The sequence below is a fragment of the Poromitra crassiceps genome (genome assembly GCF_964638095.1).
Source record: "Poromitra crassiceps genome assembly, chromosome: 3".
In the NCBI taxonomy this organism is placed as follows: Eukaryota; Metazoa; Chordata; class Actinopteri; order Beryciformes; family Melamphaidae; genus Poromitra; species Poromitra crassiceps.
In genome coordinates, this window is record NC_139625.1 from 3,789,169 (window position 1) to 3,803,879 (window position 14,711).

The 14,711-nt window shown below is 45.0% G+C and overlaps 1 protein-coding gene across 4 annotated transcripts in view; it reads right to left on the reverse strand.

The window, feature by feature from the left end:
- syne1b (spectrin repeat containing, nuclear envelope 1b) overlaps window positions 1-14,711 on the reverse strand; it is a gene marked incomplete at its 5' end in the record, with an annotated part of 267,667 nt that overhangs the window by 110,678 nt on the left and 142,278 nt on the right. For 3 of the 4 annotated variants that reach the window (XM_083634043.1, XM_083634042.1, XM_083634041.1), the window contains 16 exons: window positions 1,076-1,222; window positions 1,355-1,531; window positions 2,767-2,934; window positions 3,846-3,998; window positions 4,146-4,472; window positions 4,564-4,734; window positions 4,943-5,098; window positions 5,627-5,944; window positions 6,092-6,256; window positions 7,315-7,458; window positions 8,554-8,707; window positions 9,678-9,850; window positions 9,947-10,111; window positions 11,320-11,475; window positions 12,486-12,629; window positions 13,423-13,605. In XM_083634043.1, coding sequence (XP_083490169.1) covers window positions 1,076-1,222; window positions 1,355-1,531; window positions 2,767-2,934; window positions 3,846-3,998; window positions 4,146-4,472; window positions 4,564-4,734; window positions 4,943-5,098; window positions 5,627-5,944; window positions 6,092-6,256; window positions 7,315-7,458; window positions 8,554-8,707; window positions 9,678-9,850; window positions 9,947-10,111; window positions 11,320-11,475; window positions 12,486-12,629; window positions 13,423-13,605 — 2,901 coding nt within the window. The remainder of the gene's footprint in view (window positions 1-1,075; window positions 1,223-1,354; window positions 1,532-2,766; window positions 2,935-3,845; window positions 3,999-4,145; window positions 4,473-4,563; window positions 4,735-4,942; window positions 5,099-5,626; window positions 5,945-6,091; window positions 6,257-7,314; window positions 7,459-8,553; window positions 8,708-9,677; window positions 9,851-9,946; window positions 10,112-11,319; window positions 11,476-12,485; window positions 12,630-13,422; window positions 13,606-14,711) is intronic. The other variant, XM_083634044.1, reaches the window with a different exon arrangement.

Genomic DNA, 14,711 nt, shown 5'->3' on the forward strand with positions numbered 1-14,711 from the left:
TTTCCCATGCTCCTCTGTGTGTGTTGTTGTTTTGTGTTTGCCATGCTCCTCTGTGTGTGTTGTTGTGTGTTTGTGTTTCCCATGCTCCTCTGTGTGTGTTGTTGTTTTGTGTTTGCCATGCTCCTCTGTGTGTGTTGTTGTGTTTGTGTTTCCCATGCTCCTCTGTGTGTGTTGTTGTGTGTTTGTGTTTCCCATTCTCTGTGTGTGTTGTTGTTTTGTGTTTCCCATGCTCCTCTGTGTGTGTTGTTGTGTGTTTGTGTTTCCCATGCTCCTCTGTGTGTGTTGTTGTGTGTTTGTGTTTCCCATGCTCCTCTGTGTGTGTTGTTGTGTGTTTGTGTTTCCCATGCTCCTCTGTGTGTGTTGTTGTGTGTTTGTGTTTCCCATGCTCCTCTGTGTGTGTTGTTGTTTTGTGTTTCCCATGCTCCTCTGTGTGTGTTGTTGTTTTGTGTTTCCCATGCTCCTCTGTGTGTGTTGTTGTGTTTGTGTTTCCCATGCTCCTCTGTGTGTGTTGTTGTGTGTTTGTGTTTCCCATGCTCCTCTGTGTGTGTTGTTGTTTTGTGTTTCCCATGCTCCTCTGTGTGTGTTGTTGTTTTGTGTTTCCCATGCTCCTCTGTGTGTGTTGTTGTGTTTGTGTTTCCCATGCTCCTCTGTGTGTGTTGTTGTGTGTTTGTGTTTCCCATGCTCCTCTGTGTGTGTTGTTGTTTTGTGTTTCCCATGCTCCTCTGTGTGTGTTGTTGTGTGTTTGTGTTTCCCATGCTCCTCTGTGTGTGTTGTTGTGTGTTTGTGTTTCCCATGCTCCTCTGTGTGTGTTGTTGTGTGTTTGTGTTTCCCATGCTCCTCTGTGTGTGTTGTTGTGTGTTTGTGTTTCCCATGCTCCTCTGTGTGTGTTGTTGTTTTGTGTTTCCCATGCTCCTCTGTGTGTGTTGTTGTGTGTTTTGTGTTTCCCATGCTCCTCTGTGTGTGTTGTTGTTTTGTGTTTCCCATGCTCCTCTGTGTGTGTTGTTGTGTGTTGTTGTTTCCCATGCTCCTCTGTGTGTGTTGTTGTTTTGCCACTTGCCACTGCACAGTCAGTTACCTGCTTGAGAGCCTCCTGCAGACCAGACGGTGGCTGATCGTTGAGCTGGAGCTCCTCCTGCACTGTGGAGAGCCAGGTTTGGCTCTGCTGCAGAGTGTCCTGATGGTTCACGTGTTTCTGCAGCTCCCGATCCAGACTCTGGTAAATCTGTTGAAGGAGAGGTAGGACCATGACTATCTGTGTTGTAATGAGAGGAAATGAGTCAAGTTTGTGTGGAAATAAGGACAGACAAGCAGGAAATAAGGTGAATCTCTCGGACTGAAGTATTGTGTTACTCACACGTTGGGCAGTGCTGCAAATGGCCGAGTAGCTGTCTCTGATTCCCTGTTGGTGAGCCTGGACTTGTTGGCTGATCTTAGCTTGGACTTGGTCTGTACAGCTGGCGACAAGATCTTCTCCTTTCTGCGTCAGGCTGGTGAGGCGCTCCTCAAAACTGCCTATCTCCTCCATTATTGCCTGATAAACAGTGGATAAGACACGTTATAAAATAGGAACCTGACTGTCAAGACTGATTATATGTGTTAATACTGTTTATACAGTGGTGTAGTGGTCCCTGGAGAAGTGGGTAGACTGTAATTTACGCCCCTCCCCCCGTGGGTAGACACAAAGCGGTATGAAAAATAAGTGGGTAGACTCCATCCACCCCGCATCTACCCTGCACTACACCACTGTGTTTATATCTGTTAATATCTGAAATATCTGAATCCTTGTATAATACTTTATCATCTCTTTAGATTCTTTATAGTCTCGGCTGCCAGACGTTTGGTGAGCGGCGCCAACAGCGCCACCTACACCAAACGTCTGGGAACATCATTGTCAAAATCTGTCTCTTCCTGGCCGGCAGCAGACACGCCTACATTTATTATTTGAATTTTATTTGGTAGCGGCAATGTAACGTTTCATAGGTCCAATACAGAGCAAGACACTGATGTGCTGCAAAGAGAGTGTATACCTGTTGTTTATTGTACCATTGTTTTCCTACCCGGAAGTGGTGCGCCCACCATTGTCCTCCGTAGTGAAACACGAACCGGAGAATTGTAACACTGAGAGAGCTTTACAGTGACAATGGATGTCCCGACTGAGAAATGTAACGTTATTTGAGTCCGTTTTATCTGATGTGTGCTCAATCCACAAGATTGGTGCAATTAAGGATTTACAGCGGCTTTGTTTAAATCTTTTAACACAGGACAAGAAAGACGTGCTGGCTTGTTTACAGTAAAAGCTTTGTCTACTGTCTGCCACTTGTTGTCGGCACAGGGACACCGCTACTGCATGTCGCCACCGCCCCCAGAATGTAGGCCCGCCCTCAAGACTCACGATTGGTTCTGCGATGCAATGTTTTTTTCTAACTCTGAAATTGTATCCGCCCACTTTTAACAACTAGAGGCGGGGGGAGGTTCTCAGTGTCTACTGAGTGAAGCGGATAGAGACTGAGAACTGAGTCCAGATTCTTTATATCTTATTTGTTTATGTCTGGTATATTTGTTCTTATCAATGTTAAATGAGCACCAACCACACCAAGACAATTTCCTAGTATGTGAAAACATACCGTGGCAAATAAAAAAGTAATTCTGATTCTGATTCTGATGTTGGAGCAAAGGGGAATCAAATCAAACTGCAGCATAATTAACAGTAGAATGAAAAACAGTGTGAATTCTTACAGGACTTTATGGCATCGGACGGACGGTTACCTTGTGTCTGGCCAGCTGCTGAGTGGCCACCTCCATGCTACTGGTCTGCATGGAGTCGGAGGTGACCAGCCTGCTGGACATCTGTAGAAGACACTTCTCCGCCTCCTGCAACTCACTGTTGTAATCCTCATGCTCCTTCACCCACTCCACAAGGCTGTGGACCTGCGTCTGAGAGAAGACACACAGACCATCTCTGAGACCATCACAGGTAGGACATGTTTTTCTACAGACCAGGTAGGTGGCTTTTGAGGTATCCTTAACCCATTGCAGCATTTGCGTGTATATCCCTCATTTGTGTGTCTATCCCTTTAGGTCTTAAAGGGATAGACACACAAATGCTGCATCAGGTATCAATGGGTTAAAGCTGCAGTAAGGGGGTGGCCACACCGATCCGTGGTGACTGTCCGTCTGCGTTCATTTCTCTGTTCACTTCCATTCATTTTCAACACAGCTGTCCGTCTGTCCGTGGAGCACTGATGAAGCGCACGTATGCAGCAAATTTGCATATATGTTTTGATGGAGAGAAAAGCTCAAGAACGCTGAACGTTTTCTGGATGGACCTATCGAATGGACGGATGGTCACCGTCCGTTTAGCCAATCAGAGTCGAGGAGGTGTTCCCAGAGCGGAAATGGCTGAGCGGGTTGTCCGCAACGATATGACGTCATGTTATTTTACCGTTTATAAATATCAACAACTAGCCAACAGATATCAAAGCTGGTGGGCTTCATGGAAACAGCATGACTCGAAACTGGCCGACCATTACAATCAATCTGGTCATTCAGTCGCATTGTATTGCCACATAAGTAACGTAGCGCACAGAGCCAACGCCAGCTTTCTTCTTCTCTCGGTTTATAGGTGGGTCGCTGACACCGTCAAGGTGCTTACCGCCACCTGCTGTACAAAGTAGGTTACTTGTACATGTAACGGACATACACATCTATCCGTTTGATAATTCTGTCCATTTTCTGACGGATGTGTGTGGCCACGGCCTAAGTGCTCCAAAGTGGAGCCACCTCCATCCATTGAGTGAACACCTTCAACTGCTAAACTTACAGTAGCAGCTAAGTTGTAGCCATACCTTAGATGCCATGCAGAGGTCTTGGTAGTCTGACTGCAGCTTCATCATGTTATCATTTATGGTTGGATCACGGACCGTATCGAGCAAAGCCACTCCTTTCTCAATGACAGATTTCACCGAGGACTCATGAGACTGCACCATCTGCTGGATGGTCTACATACATGGAGGGAGAAAAACGCGCAGATGTAGTAAATCAAATCATCAAGTTTTCAGGCTCAGCTCTCGCCACTTCCCAATAAGAGAATAAGTTAAACATAATCAGAGCAGGTCAAATTAGTAGTGTGCAGTTAAGTCAGTTACCTTGTACTTGGCTAGTTGAGCCTTCTTCTGGTAGAGCTCAGCTTTGGGTTCTACGGTCGACGCCAACAGGTTCTTGGTCTCGGCGACCCACTGAGCCTGACCCTTGTACTTGTCCATAAAGTCTTTGGAGAGTGCGATGCATTTCTCCAGGGCGCTGTGCTCCATGCGCAGCGCCGCCGTCAACTCCTCTTGCTGCGAGAGTCGGGTGTCCACCTCCTCCTTGAGCTGCTCCGCCTCGGTCTCTTCCAAGTACGCCATGGCTCGCCCGGTCTTCTCCCTCATTGTCTTCAGGAAGGTGTGACCCTGCTCCATCTCTGCCTGGAGAGCCTGAAAGGCACATTAAGTGGTATTATTCAGTGCTAGATGGACAGCAGCTGCTTGCGTCTGTCCGACACTGACGGGCGTGTGATTAGTCTACCTCGAGTTTCTTCATCTTCCTGTCCATGGCGATGCGGTCCACGACGTCAATGCTGATGGCCACAGTGCTGAAGTTGTTCTGCACTGTGCTCAGCCAGTCTGAGAAGCCACTGAAGACACACTGTGCCTCTTCAATGCAAGACACTTCTTCCTGGAGTTGTTTGATGGTCTCCTGAAATACAGTACAGAGGAAGAGAGGAAAACACACACAAGTTAGGGGAGATAAATGCTTAGACTAGCTAAATCAATGACATCTCATTCTTTTTTTTTTACAGCAAAGATTTTACTAAGGAGATCCAGGTTGTCTCTTGGTTAGAGACAACCTGTGACGCATAATAGAAAGACCGTAGGTTTGATCCCTCCAACAACCAAGTTGTTACCAGTAAATGCAGAAGCAGGGCGTGGTAACGGGCTGTAATCTGGGTGGCTCTGGTGCTGATGCGGCTGCTGATATGGGTCTCATCCAGAACCTGCTGAGCCAGGATACTGAGGCCTTCCATCTCTTCCTGGTACACCAGCACCTCCTCCTGCCAGCTCTGGTGAAAGAAGTATTCTCACTGATATTGGGACACTGTGATCACCTTATCATTTAAAAGGTCCCATATTGTGACATTCATTCTAATAACAACAGCATTGTCATAAATGATCAAAGTACACACAATAGCTTCAAGAAAATTCAAACTGCATCGGGGGGGGGGGATGTCACCACAGTGGCATACTTTTTAAACATTTTTAGACCCAATTCTAGACATAAATGGACATTTTTGGCAGTATAAGGTGTTTTTACGCTTTCCAACACGTGTGACATGTCCAAGCTTATCACTGCTGATTGTGATTAGATGAAGTCTAGATGTGACAGATCAATACAGTATCTTACTACATTAGCTCGATCGCCACCGCCATGAATCAGTGTCTTGCTGTGCTGTAACACTGTAACACTTAAGTATCAAAGCAGCACACTCCTGTGCCGTTTTGTATTTACTAGACCTTCTGCACATTATTGATCAATGCTAACCTTTAAGGTCTGCTGAGTGAAATTGTAACATTGTAACATTTGTTGTAACCTTTATCAGCTGCAGTTGAGCGTCCTTGGTGGCGCGGTCAGACCGCCGGTGGCTGCGCAGTTGCCCTTTGGTCTCCATGCCCTTCAGCCAGCTGTCGAGGCGCTGGAACTTCTGCTCCATCTGTCGGAGCTTGGCCAGAGCGCTGTTGAGCTGGGCCCGGGTGTCGGCCAGCCGGGCCTGGTACAGCCTCCACTCCTGCTGCAGTGTCTCCAGCGCCCGGTCCTCTATCTGGGGCAGCCCCCAGGGAATGACCAATTCTCGACTGACCAGCAGGGTGTTCAGCAAAGCCTGGCCCTCTGTGCAATGCAGCTGCAGTTCCTGTATAGTGACATTATAGATCATGGCTATTTCAGTTATTTTGATGGAAATGTATATTTCAGGCTACAGGCATGGATTATTGATAACCTTGTTACACCTACTACAGATCTAATCACTACACTGATTTGGAAAGATCTCTTTTCGGACCTGCAGTTTTTGAAGCGTCTCCTCCAGCGAATCGACATCTCCTTCCAGCTGGGTGTAGCAGCCCAGCTTCTCTTGATCCTGTTCCAGCCAGTCCTCGAACGCATGGAGGCCCCGCTGGTACTCCTGGTGGGCCTTCACCAGCTCCTCTGCTTTGCCCACTGCCCTCTGGAAACACAGTGAGGAGAATGATTTGAATGTGGCCATCTGCAACCTCTACGTCTCCTCTTAGCGCTGAACAACTGCTGCTGCTGTGATGTGTTATTACCATGGCGTTGTCTCTAACGGTGTTATAGCTGCTGTGATGTGTTATTACCATGGCGTTGTCTCTAACGGTGTTATAGCTGCTGTGATGTGTTATTACCATGGCGTTGTCTCTAACGGTGTTATAGCTGCTGTGATGTGTTATTACCATGGCGTTGTCTCTCGGTGTTATAGCTGCTGTGATGTGTTATTACCATGGTGTTGTCTCTAACGGTGTTATAGCTGCTGTGATGTGTTATTACCATGGCGTTGTCTCTAACGGTGTTATAGCTGCTGTGATGTGTTATTACCATGGCGTTGTCTCTAACGGTGTTATAGCTGCTGTGATGTGTTATTACCATGGCGTTGTCTCTAACGGTGTTATAGCTGCTGTGATGTGTTATTGCCATGGCGTTGTCTTTAACTGTGTTATAGCTGCTGTGATGTGTTATTACCATGGCGTTGTCTCTAACGGTGTTATAGCTGCTGTGATGTGTTATTACCATGGCGTTGTCTCTAACGGTGTTATAGCTGCTGTGATGTGTTATTACCATGGCGTTGTCTCTAACGGTGTTATAGCTGCTGTGATGTGTTATTACCATGGCGTTGTCTCTAACGGTGTTATAGCTGCTGTGATGTGTTATTACCATGGCGTTGTCTCTAACGGTGTTATAGCTGCTGTGATGTGTTATTACCATGGCGTTGTCTCTAACGGTGTTATAGCTGCTGTGATGTGTTATTACCATGGCGTTGTCTCTAACGGTGTTATAGCTGCTGTGATGTGTTATTACCATGGCGTTGTCTCTAACGGTGTTATAGCTGCTGTGATGTGTTATTACCATGGCGTTGTCTCTAACGGTGTTATAGCTGCTGTGATGTGTTATTACCATGGCGTTGTCTCTAACGGTGTTATAGCTGCTGTGATGTGTTATTACCATGGCGTTGTCTCTAACGGTGTTATAGCTGCTGTGATGTGTTATTACCATGGCGTTGTCTCTAACTGTGTTATAGCGCTCTTGGAGGTCTTGGAGCTCCAGCTGGGTGACGTAATGCTCAGCCATACTGGCACCTTTTGCACTGATTGTGTCCAGCAGGGCGCTGTGGCTGAGCACTTCCTCATACAGCAACTGAAATAACAACAGGGAATGAAGGGATCTTCAATCAACTGCACATGTTTCAAGTCTCTACTTATCATAATTACTCTATCTATTGTCTGGCGAGTGTAACTTTGTCCCTTGTACTTTTTTCAGTAGTGTAATGTAAGCAGAAGAAAATAATTCCTGCACACTATCCAGTAACTGGCAAACTTTATTACAACGTTTCGGTCAATCAGACCTTCATCATTTATTTTTTTATTTTTTTATATATATATTTTTTTTTACCTGATGAAGGTCTGATTGACCGAAACGTTGTAATAAAGTTTGCCAGTTACTGGATAGTGTGCGGGAATTATTTTCTTCTGCTTATGGACTCTATCCTCCGACGCACCTATCCATAAGATTGTGAGGGTGTGCATCGGCTCTTCTTTCAAGTGGTGTAATGTAACAAAGTATTAATACTTAAGTACAGTACTTAAGTATTTTTTCTGAGTTTCTGTACTTTACTTGAGTATTTATATTTCTGTCAACTTTCACTTTTACTCCACTACATTTCCCAAATAAAATGGATACTTTTACTTCACTACATTTCCCCCAAGCATCTTAGTTACAAAGTAAAATCAGCAGAAATTGGGTAGCCTGCAAGCAATCAGGTTTGGCAAATCAGTGCTCCTAGTTTGCAAGTTACGTTAATCACGATCCACACGCCATCTCAGTTGGTGGCCTGTAATGCAACATAACGTTGTTTGCCAGCGGCTATAAAACTCAAGAAGAAGAAATAGACTTCCACTCAAGCCCAGTCTTTTGCTTGTTTTTTTTTTACTTTTACCAAAGTCTTTTTCTCTGGAAGATATCTGTACTTTTACTCAAGTATGGCTTTCGAGTACTATACACCACTGCTTTTTTTAAACCTGTATTTAAACGGGTAAATCTCATTGAGACACAGGGTCTCATTCACAAGAGAGACCTGGTCAGACACCAAAGCATTCTATTGATTGCTTGTAATATTTATTGCTTGGAATTTAAACATTTTTTTTTTTGTAAGTCACTTTCAATGAGTCAGCTTAATGTCTTACTGGCATCTTCAGTATAGGACTGAACATGTGATGAGATAGGGCTGTGTACCTTGGCTTTGCTCAGGTTGGCGCTCTTGTCTCTCATCTCTGAGCATTGTTTGTCAGTGGGGTCAAGACTCTCCTCCACACGCTCCAGCCAAGCCACAAACTGCCGTACGTCCTCCTGGTAACTGGTCCACTGAGAGAGGGACCCCTCCAGCTGACTGCGAATTGTCATGAGTGCAGTCACACAATCAGACAGTAGTAGTAGCAATAGTAGTAGTTATATTAAATTAGAAGCAAAGCAGTAGAAGCATCAGTTACATGATTACTACTACTATTACTAATGTGTCCACTTGACCAGCTCTGTCTAAGTCAGAAACAGAGCTAAGCAGATGCTCTGGTTGTGGCTAGTGGCTACTACTGTTGTTATGAAATGATCTAAAACCTGTTGAATCATGGAGCCAACGTTTACATTAGGGATGTTCATTTTGAAAATTTTCCAAAATCGATAATCGGTCAAAATTAACGATCAATTATCGATTATCGATCATATTAATACTTAGAAAATTTTCAATATATATATATATATATATATATATATATATATATATATATATATTTTTTTTTACAAAATGAATGCCTATGGCAGAAAATATGAAAGACAACGTGTTCTCCTCAATGAACTCTTTATTTCAATGTGTCTCCTCTCCAACACTCTGCTGTCCCCGGCGCATGCCGGTGTGAATTTCCCATGTTTAAAACAGTTTTGTTGGCACAAAGGCCCGTGCCCAGCCAGAAAACTAGAGACTATATGAAGCTCCACCTCACGTTAGTCGGCTGTGCAATGGAGTGGGGCGAGGAGGAACGAATTCCACCCAAACCTAGTCCAATTCTTTTTTCTTTTTCTTTTTTAATAATAACAAAATCGATCCAAATGCCACAGGATCGATTCCAATCCTTAACGATCAATTATCGATTTTCGATAATTGATGAACATCCCTAGTTTACATATTTTCAATTTCTAACATTTGATGTTCTGATTGATTGGTAAAAACATGCTTAGCTATCAGCACTGTCTGGAAGATGCATTAATGCATATTTTCTATTGTAAACAATGAGGAAAAATACTACTGTAAAGACAGTGAAAACGCAGCCTCAGGTGTTTGCTGGTAATGTTAGTAGAGAACTAACCTTTTGCATTGGATGGAAGCAGAGAGCAAGGCATCCCAGGAATCCTTGAGGTCCTGAATGTGTTTCTGGACCACAGGCACTCCCTCAGCGGAGGTGTTTCTCTGAACTGACTCTCCTCTTGTGGTCAGCATCTTCAGCTGGATCTCCCTCTCCTGACGAGCAGTCAGCAAGGCCTGGTGCAACAGTCACATGCACATGTGGATAAAATATATCGGGCATTGAAAAGTGACAACTCTAATTTGGAAAAGTACCAGTGATGTTCTCTATACCTCCAGCTTGATCATCCGGCTATCCAGAACGTTCTTGTCAGCAGTGGGGGTACAGTAGGTCTGCAGCATGTGGCTGGTGTCAGCCACCCAGTTCTGCAGCTCCTTTAGCCCCTGGGAGAAGAGCTGGTGTTCCGTGACTATGCGGTCGATCCGCGACGCCTTCTCCTGCACACCCACAAAGCAGGGCACAACCAGGAAATGACCATTTGAGGATCCCGTAATGGCACCCTAATGACAATTCAGCATAGACTCAACCTGGCATTTAAACATACAAAGTCCTTCATGAATAAATAAGTATTTAGTATGAAAGAGATTAAGGAAATGAGCTTGTGTTTATCGTCTGTTTAACAAAGCATTACAGTGAAAGGACAATTAGTATTTAACTACGATGGACTAGTACAGGGATGGGCAACTTTGATGATAGAGAGGAGCCACACAAAAAATGTCCTCGCTACCAGAGGGCCAGATTGTGACCGTGCACTTCCACCAGTAGCCTACTGTAACACCATCACTCCCAATTAGAGCTATTCATTTGATGAAAAGGACTGGTAATCAAAGTTTATTATACCAACATTTATATTTTTCATCTTCAAATTTAGTAATTCTTCCATTCAGATGACACCAGAAACTTTGCTCTAGCTTTAAAACAGCCCGCTACAGCAATTTGATGGGGTACATCACCCAAATATGTCATATTAATCAGATTAGTAATGTTGCATGTGCAATGTGCATCCTGGATATAGTTTGATACAATAGCATTAGCTCAAATGCTAAGGTTAAACAGTATGTGGATGGACAATGCTAACGCCATTAGCGCCATGTTCTGGGTTGTAAAAACACAGATTTTGGTGGTCTAACCCAACCAAAAATGTCCGCCTTTTTAAAAAAAAGGGGAAAAAAGGAAATTGACCCAGGGGCCACACTGAGTGAGGTCGGGGGCCGCCAGTTGCCCACCCCTGGACTAGTACCTTCACTGTTTATCATCTGTAAATAATGTTAAGGTGTTAAATAATGTTTTATAATGTTAAAGGTCAGAGCTCCATCCAGTCTAGTGCTTCTGTCTCATCGCCAGCTCTACCCCCTAGACGAGCCCCAGTGGGAACCAGCTCTACCCCCTAGACGAGCCCCAGTGAGAACCAGCTCTACCCCCTAGACGAGCCCCAGTGGGAACCAGCTCTACCCCCTAGACGAGCCCCAGTGGGAACCAGCTCTACCCCCTAGAGGAGCCCCAGTGAGAACCAGCTCTACCCCCTAGACGAGCCCCAGTGGGAACCAGCTCTACCCCCTAGACGAGCCCCAGTGAGAACCAGCTCTACCCCCTAGACGAGCCCTCAGTGGGAAGGCAGACTGGCAGGCATACAGACATTATTTACCTTTGTCAGGTTGGTTAAAGCTAGGTACTGAGCGGAGAGCTGCGAGACACGGTGCACAAAGCCCTTGCCGGCCGCGTGTTCGTCCCACAGCAGCTGGGCCTTCTCTTTCAGCCTGTTCAGCTGAACCTCCTGAGAGGCTAACTCCTCTAGCACAGACTGGAAGAGCACAAGCAGGTTATCCAAGAGGCATGCAAGCTGACACACTGACACAGAGACATAAGCCCAGGGGGGTTAGAGGTGACAACATGGCAGAAAAGGGACGAGTAAGAGGGAATCTGGCCAGTGTTATGGTCTGAGAAGCTCTCGATGGTCATCACGTGCAGCCAAGGCTTCTGCTAGCTAGCAGATCAACAGGTCTAAGCAGTAGATGGATTCTAAAAAGACATCCTAAATGAAGGTGAGTATTATCTAATGCGACTGACACTGCGTTACAAACACATTTATGAGTGGCAAAGAGCGGAGCGGAAAGATGGCAGCAATGCACAAGTAAGCGATTGGCAGTTTGCATATAGAGAGCCAAAGTGAACGTCACTTCCTGCTTTTCTCCCTGTACCAGCGTGTGAAAAATATGAATGGCTGTGAGTGAACGAAGAGATAACTTTTACTTTTTTTTATCCCGTTTGAATTGTGCCACGGGGTACACATGTTCAATTTTGTCAATTTAAAAGATAACTATGCATGTCAAGAAAGTCACAGTTTGTCCTGAAACTGAAACGTAGGGTTTAGGGTTTGTCAATCAACTACATCTCGTGTCGCACATTATACGTCACACCATCAACAACGATGGACTGGCGGGAGAGACGTCACTTACGCGACTGGTTGTGCGTCGTCTTTCTGATTTATAACTTATAGTGCCACAGTTTTACCACAAACGGAGACTTTCTCCACTTGCAGAGTTCTCTTTTACATTGACACAATTTAACATGTGTACCCTGTGGCACAATTCAAACGGGGTAAAAAAGTTACGTTATCTCTCCGTTCACAACCATTCGTATTTTTCACACGCTGGTACAGGGTATAGTGCTAGCTATGCCTATACCAGCAGAGTTGGAATGGTGAGCGTCTGTGGATGGCAGCGGTGGTCAGGGTTGGTACTGTAGCATTGTGGTTGTTGCAGCAGAACATGAGTGGTCTTCATGGACTTAGTGACCTGTGGGCGTGGGTACCTGCAGCTTGTGGAGCTCCTGCTTCTTGGCTGTGAGATCGTGGAGGCGTGTGCTGCTCTCCTGCACGGCAACCTCTGTGACATTAAGCCAATCGTGAAGAGGCTCGGCACTTGTCTCAAAGTCTTTCATCTGAGACAGAAGGTTCTGAAACACAGTTAACGACTCTGTGAAAGTCTTTCATCTGAGACAGAAGGTTCTGAAACACAGTTAACGACTCTGTGAAAGTCTTTCATCTGAGACAGAATAGTCTCTTAAAACAGACTGTATCATCTACATCCGGCGAATGCAGCTATATACAGTCTGTACGTTACACCGCCAGAACACGCACAAGGAAGTTGGGAAAAAAAACCTTCAGACTGGAAGGAAGTTCTACGGAATCCGACCAATCACGACACGCAAATGCGGCATATTGGATTCTGATTGGACTAATGAGCGGAAGACCCGCCTTTCTGCCGGCATATTGGATTCTGATTGGACTAATGAGCGGAAAACCCGCCTTTCTGCTTCCCATTCCGGTTGGTGCATGATTCTCCCCCACGAAGTACAGACAGTATGGCGGAAGCATTTGAAAATTGCGGAAGCCAACTCGTCTGTTCTAAGAGACTAGAGACAGAAGGTTCTGAAACATAGTTAACGACTGCTGTGAAAGTCTTTCATCTGAGACAGAAGGTTCTGAAACACAGTTAACGACTCTGTGAAAGTCTTTCATCTGAGACAGAAGGTTCTGAAACACAGTTAACGACTGCTGTGAAAGCAACAGGGGCCTGAAGCTCTCCTTTGGTGCTTACATTGCATTGTAGATTCAGGAAGATACCCATACTTTTTCCTTGATAATAATAATAATCATAATAATGATTAATATAGCACAGGTGGTTTACCTTGGGAATGTCTCAGATGGAAAAACACAAACTGGGGGAAAAGATGCTTAGATGCTTACCTGTAAACTTGTCTCTCTATTGTGCAAGTTAGACATCATATTCTTCCAGTCCTCTCTGGCGCTGTTTGTTTTCGCACGAACTGCATCAACTCTGTCTTTAGCAGCAATACTGGACAGCAGCTCACTGCTCACCACCACAGCATTCAGTTTGGACTGACCCTGCTCTCTGTCGCTCAGGAACTCCTGGGGACGAGAAGCAGGAGGACAGATGAGGTGACAACTGAAGCATGCAGTTAAACCACAATTAGCTTGAAACAAAAAGAGGCTTTTGAAATTCTCCCAACCTCAAGTTACAGAATAACTTTTTCACTGTTAACACCTTAGGCCATGTTCACATTACAGCCAAATCCGAGTTGCTGCTAAAGTCATTAATCATCATTATCTTGATTGGTTTCCCAAATCTGATTTTGGAGAGTGTCCACACTGCCACAAATCTGATTTGGGGCAAGTGTTCAAGTCGGATCTGTGTGTCCAGATGCAATGAGCCAATGAGCCAACATACAATGTTTGTGGCAGTGTTTGCATGTCTGCTGGGGTGATCAGCGCGTCCACACTGAAGTCACATCAGTTGAAAGCAGATTGGAAACTACCTCCATATGTGGTTTGGGACAAGTGACACAAATCAGACTTGGAGCGTCCAGACTCATAAAACCAATCTGGATAGAATCATTAATAGGTCATTAAAGTTCACAAATCGGATTTGGCCTGTGACAGTAAATGACATACTGTAGAGATGGCATGTGCTTGCCATTTGGATAACATATAACATTCCTATGACTAGCTAAATACCCGTGCAGTCATGTGCGTCCCTGTGTGACTGGTGGAGGCTGCGCACACATCGCGCAGCATTACAAGTTTGACCATTAATATGCGCAGCCATCGCAAATTCGGCCATTAATTGGCCCTAATTAAACAATCTGGCTCCGTTAGGTCACCTGCAGGAGGGCTATTTACACTTCCTGAAAGATTCAGTGTGATCGCATGTAAAATGGCATAGCTGTGGCCCAAAGACAATTTCTGCTGACACACTTTCACTCACTCACACACTTAGCATTTTTATTCTACTAGGGCAGTGATACTCAACTTGCAAGGAAGTGTAAACACAAGCAGAACTTCCGATTGTGTTTACACTTCCTATTACACCTCATTTACAGCTGGTTCCTAAATGTGACCTGTTATCTGGATTAGGAGAAATGCATGCTAAATGCAAGGTGTAAATGCATTGTGATCAGGATGTGATCAGAACTTTCTGACCACATCTGGAGGTAGCCTGGCTTACATTGTGTATA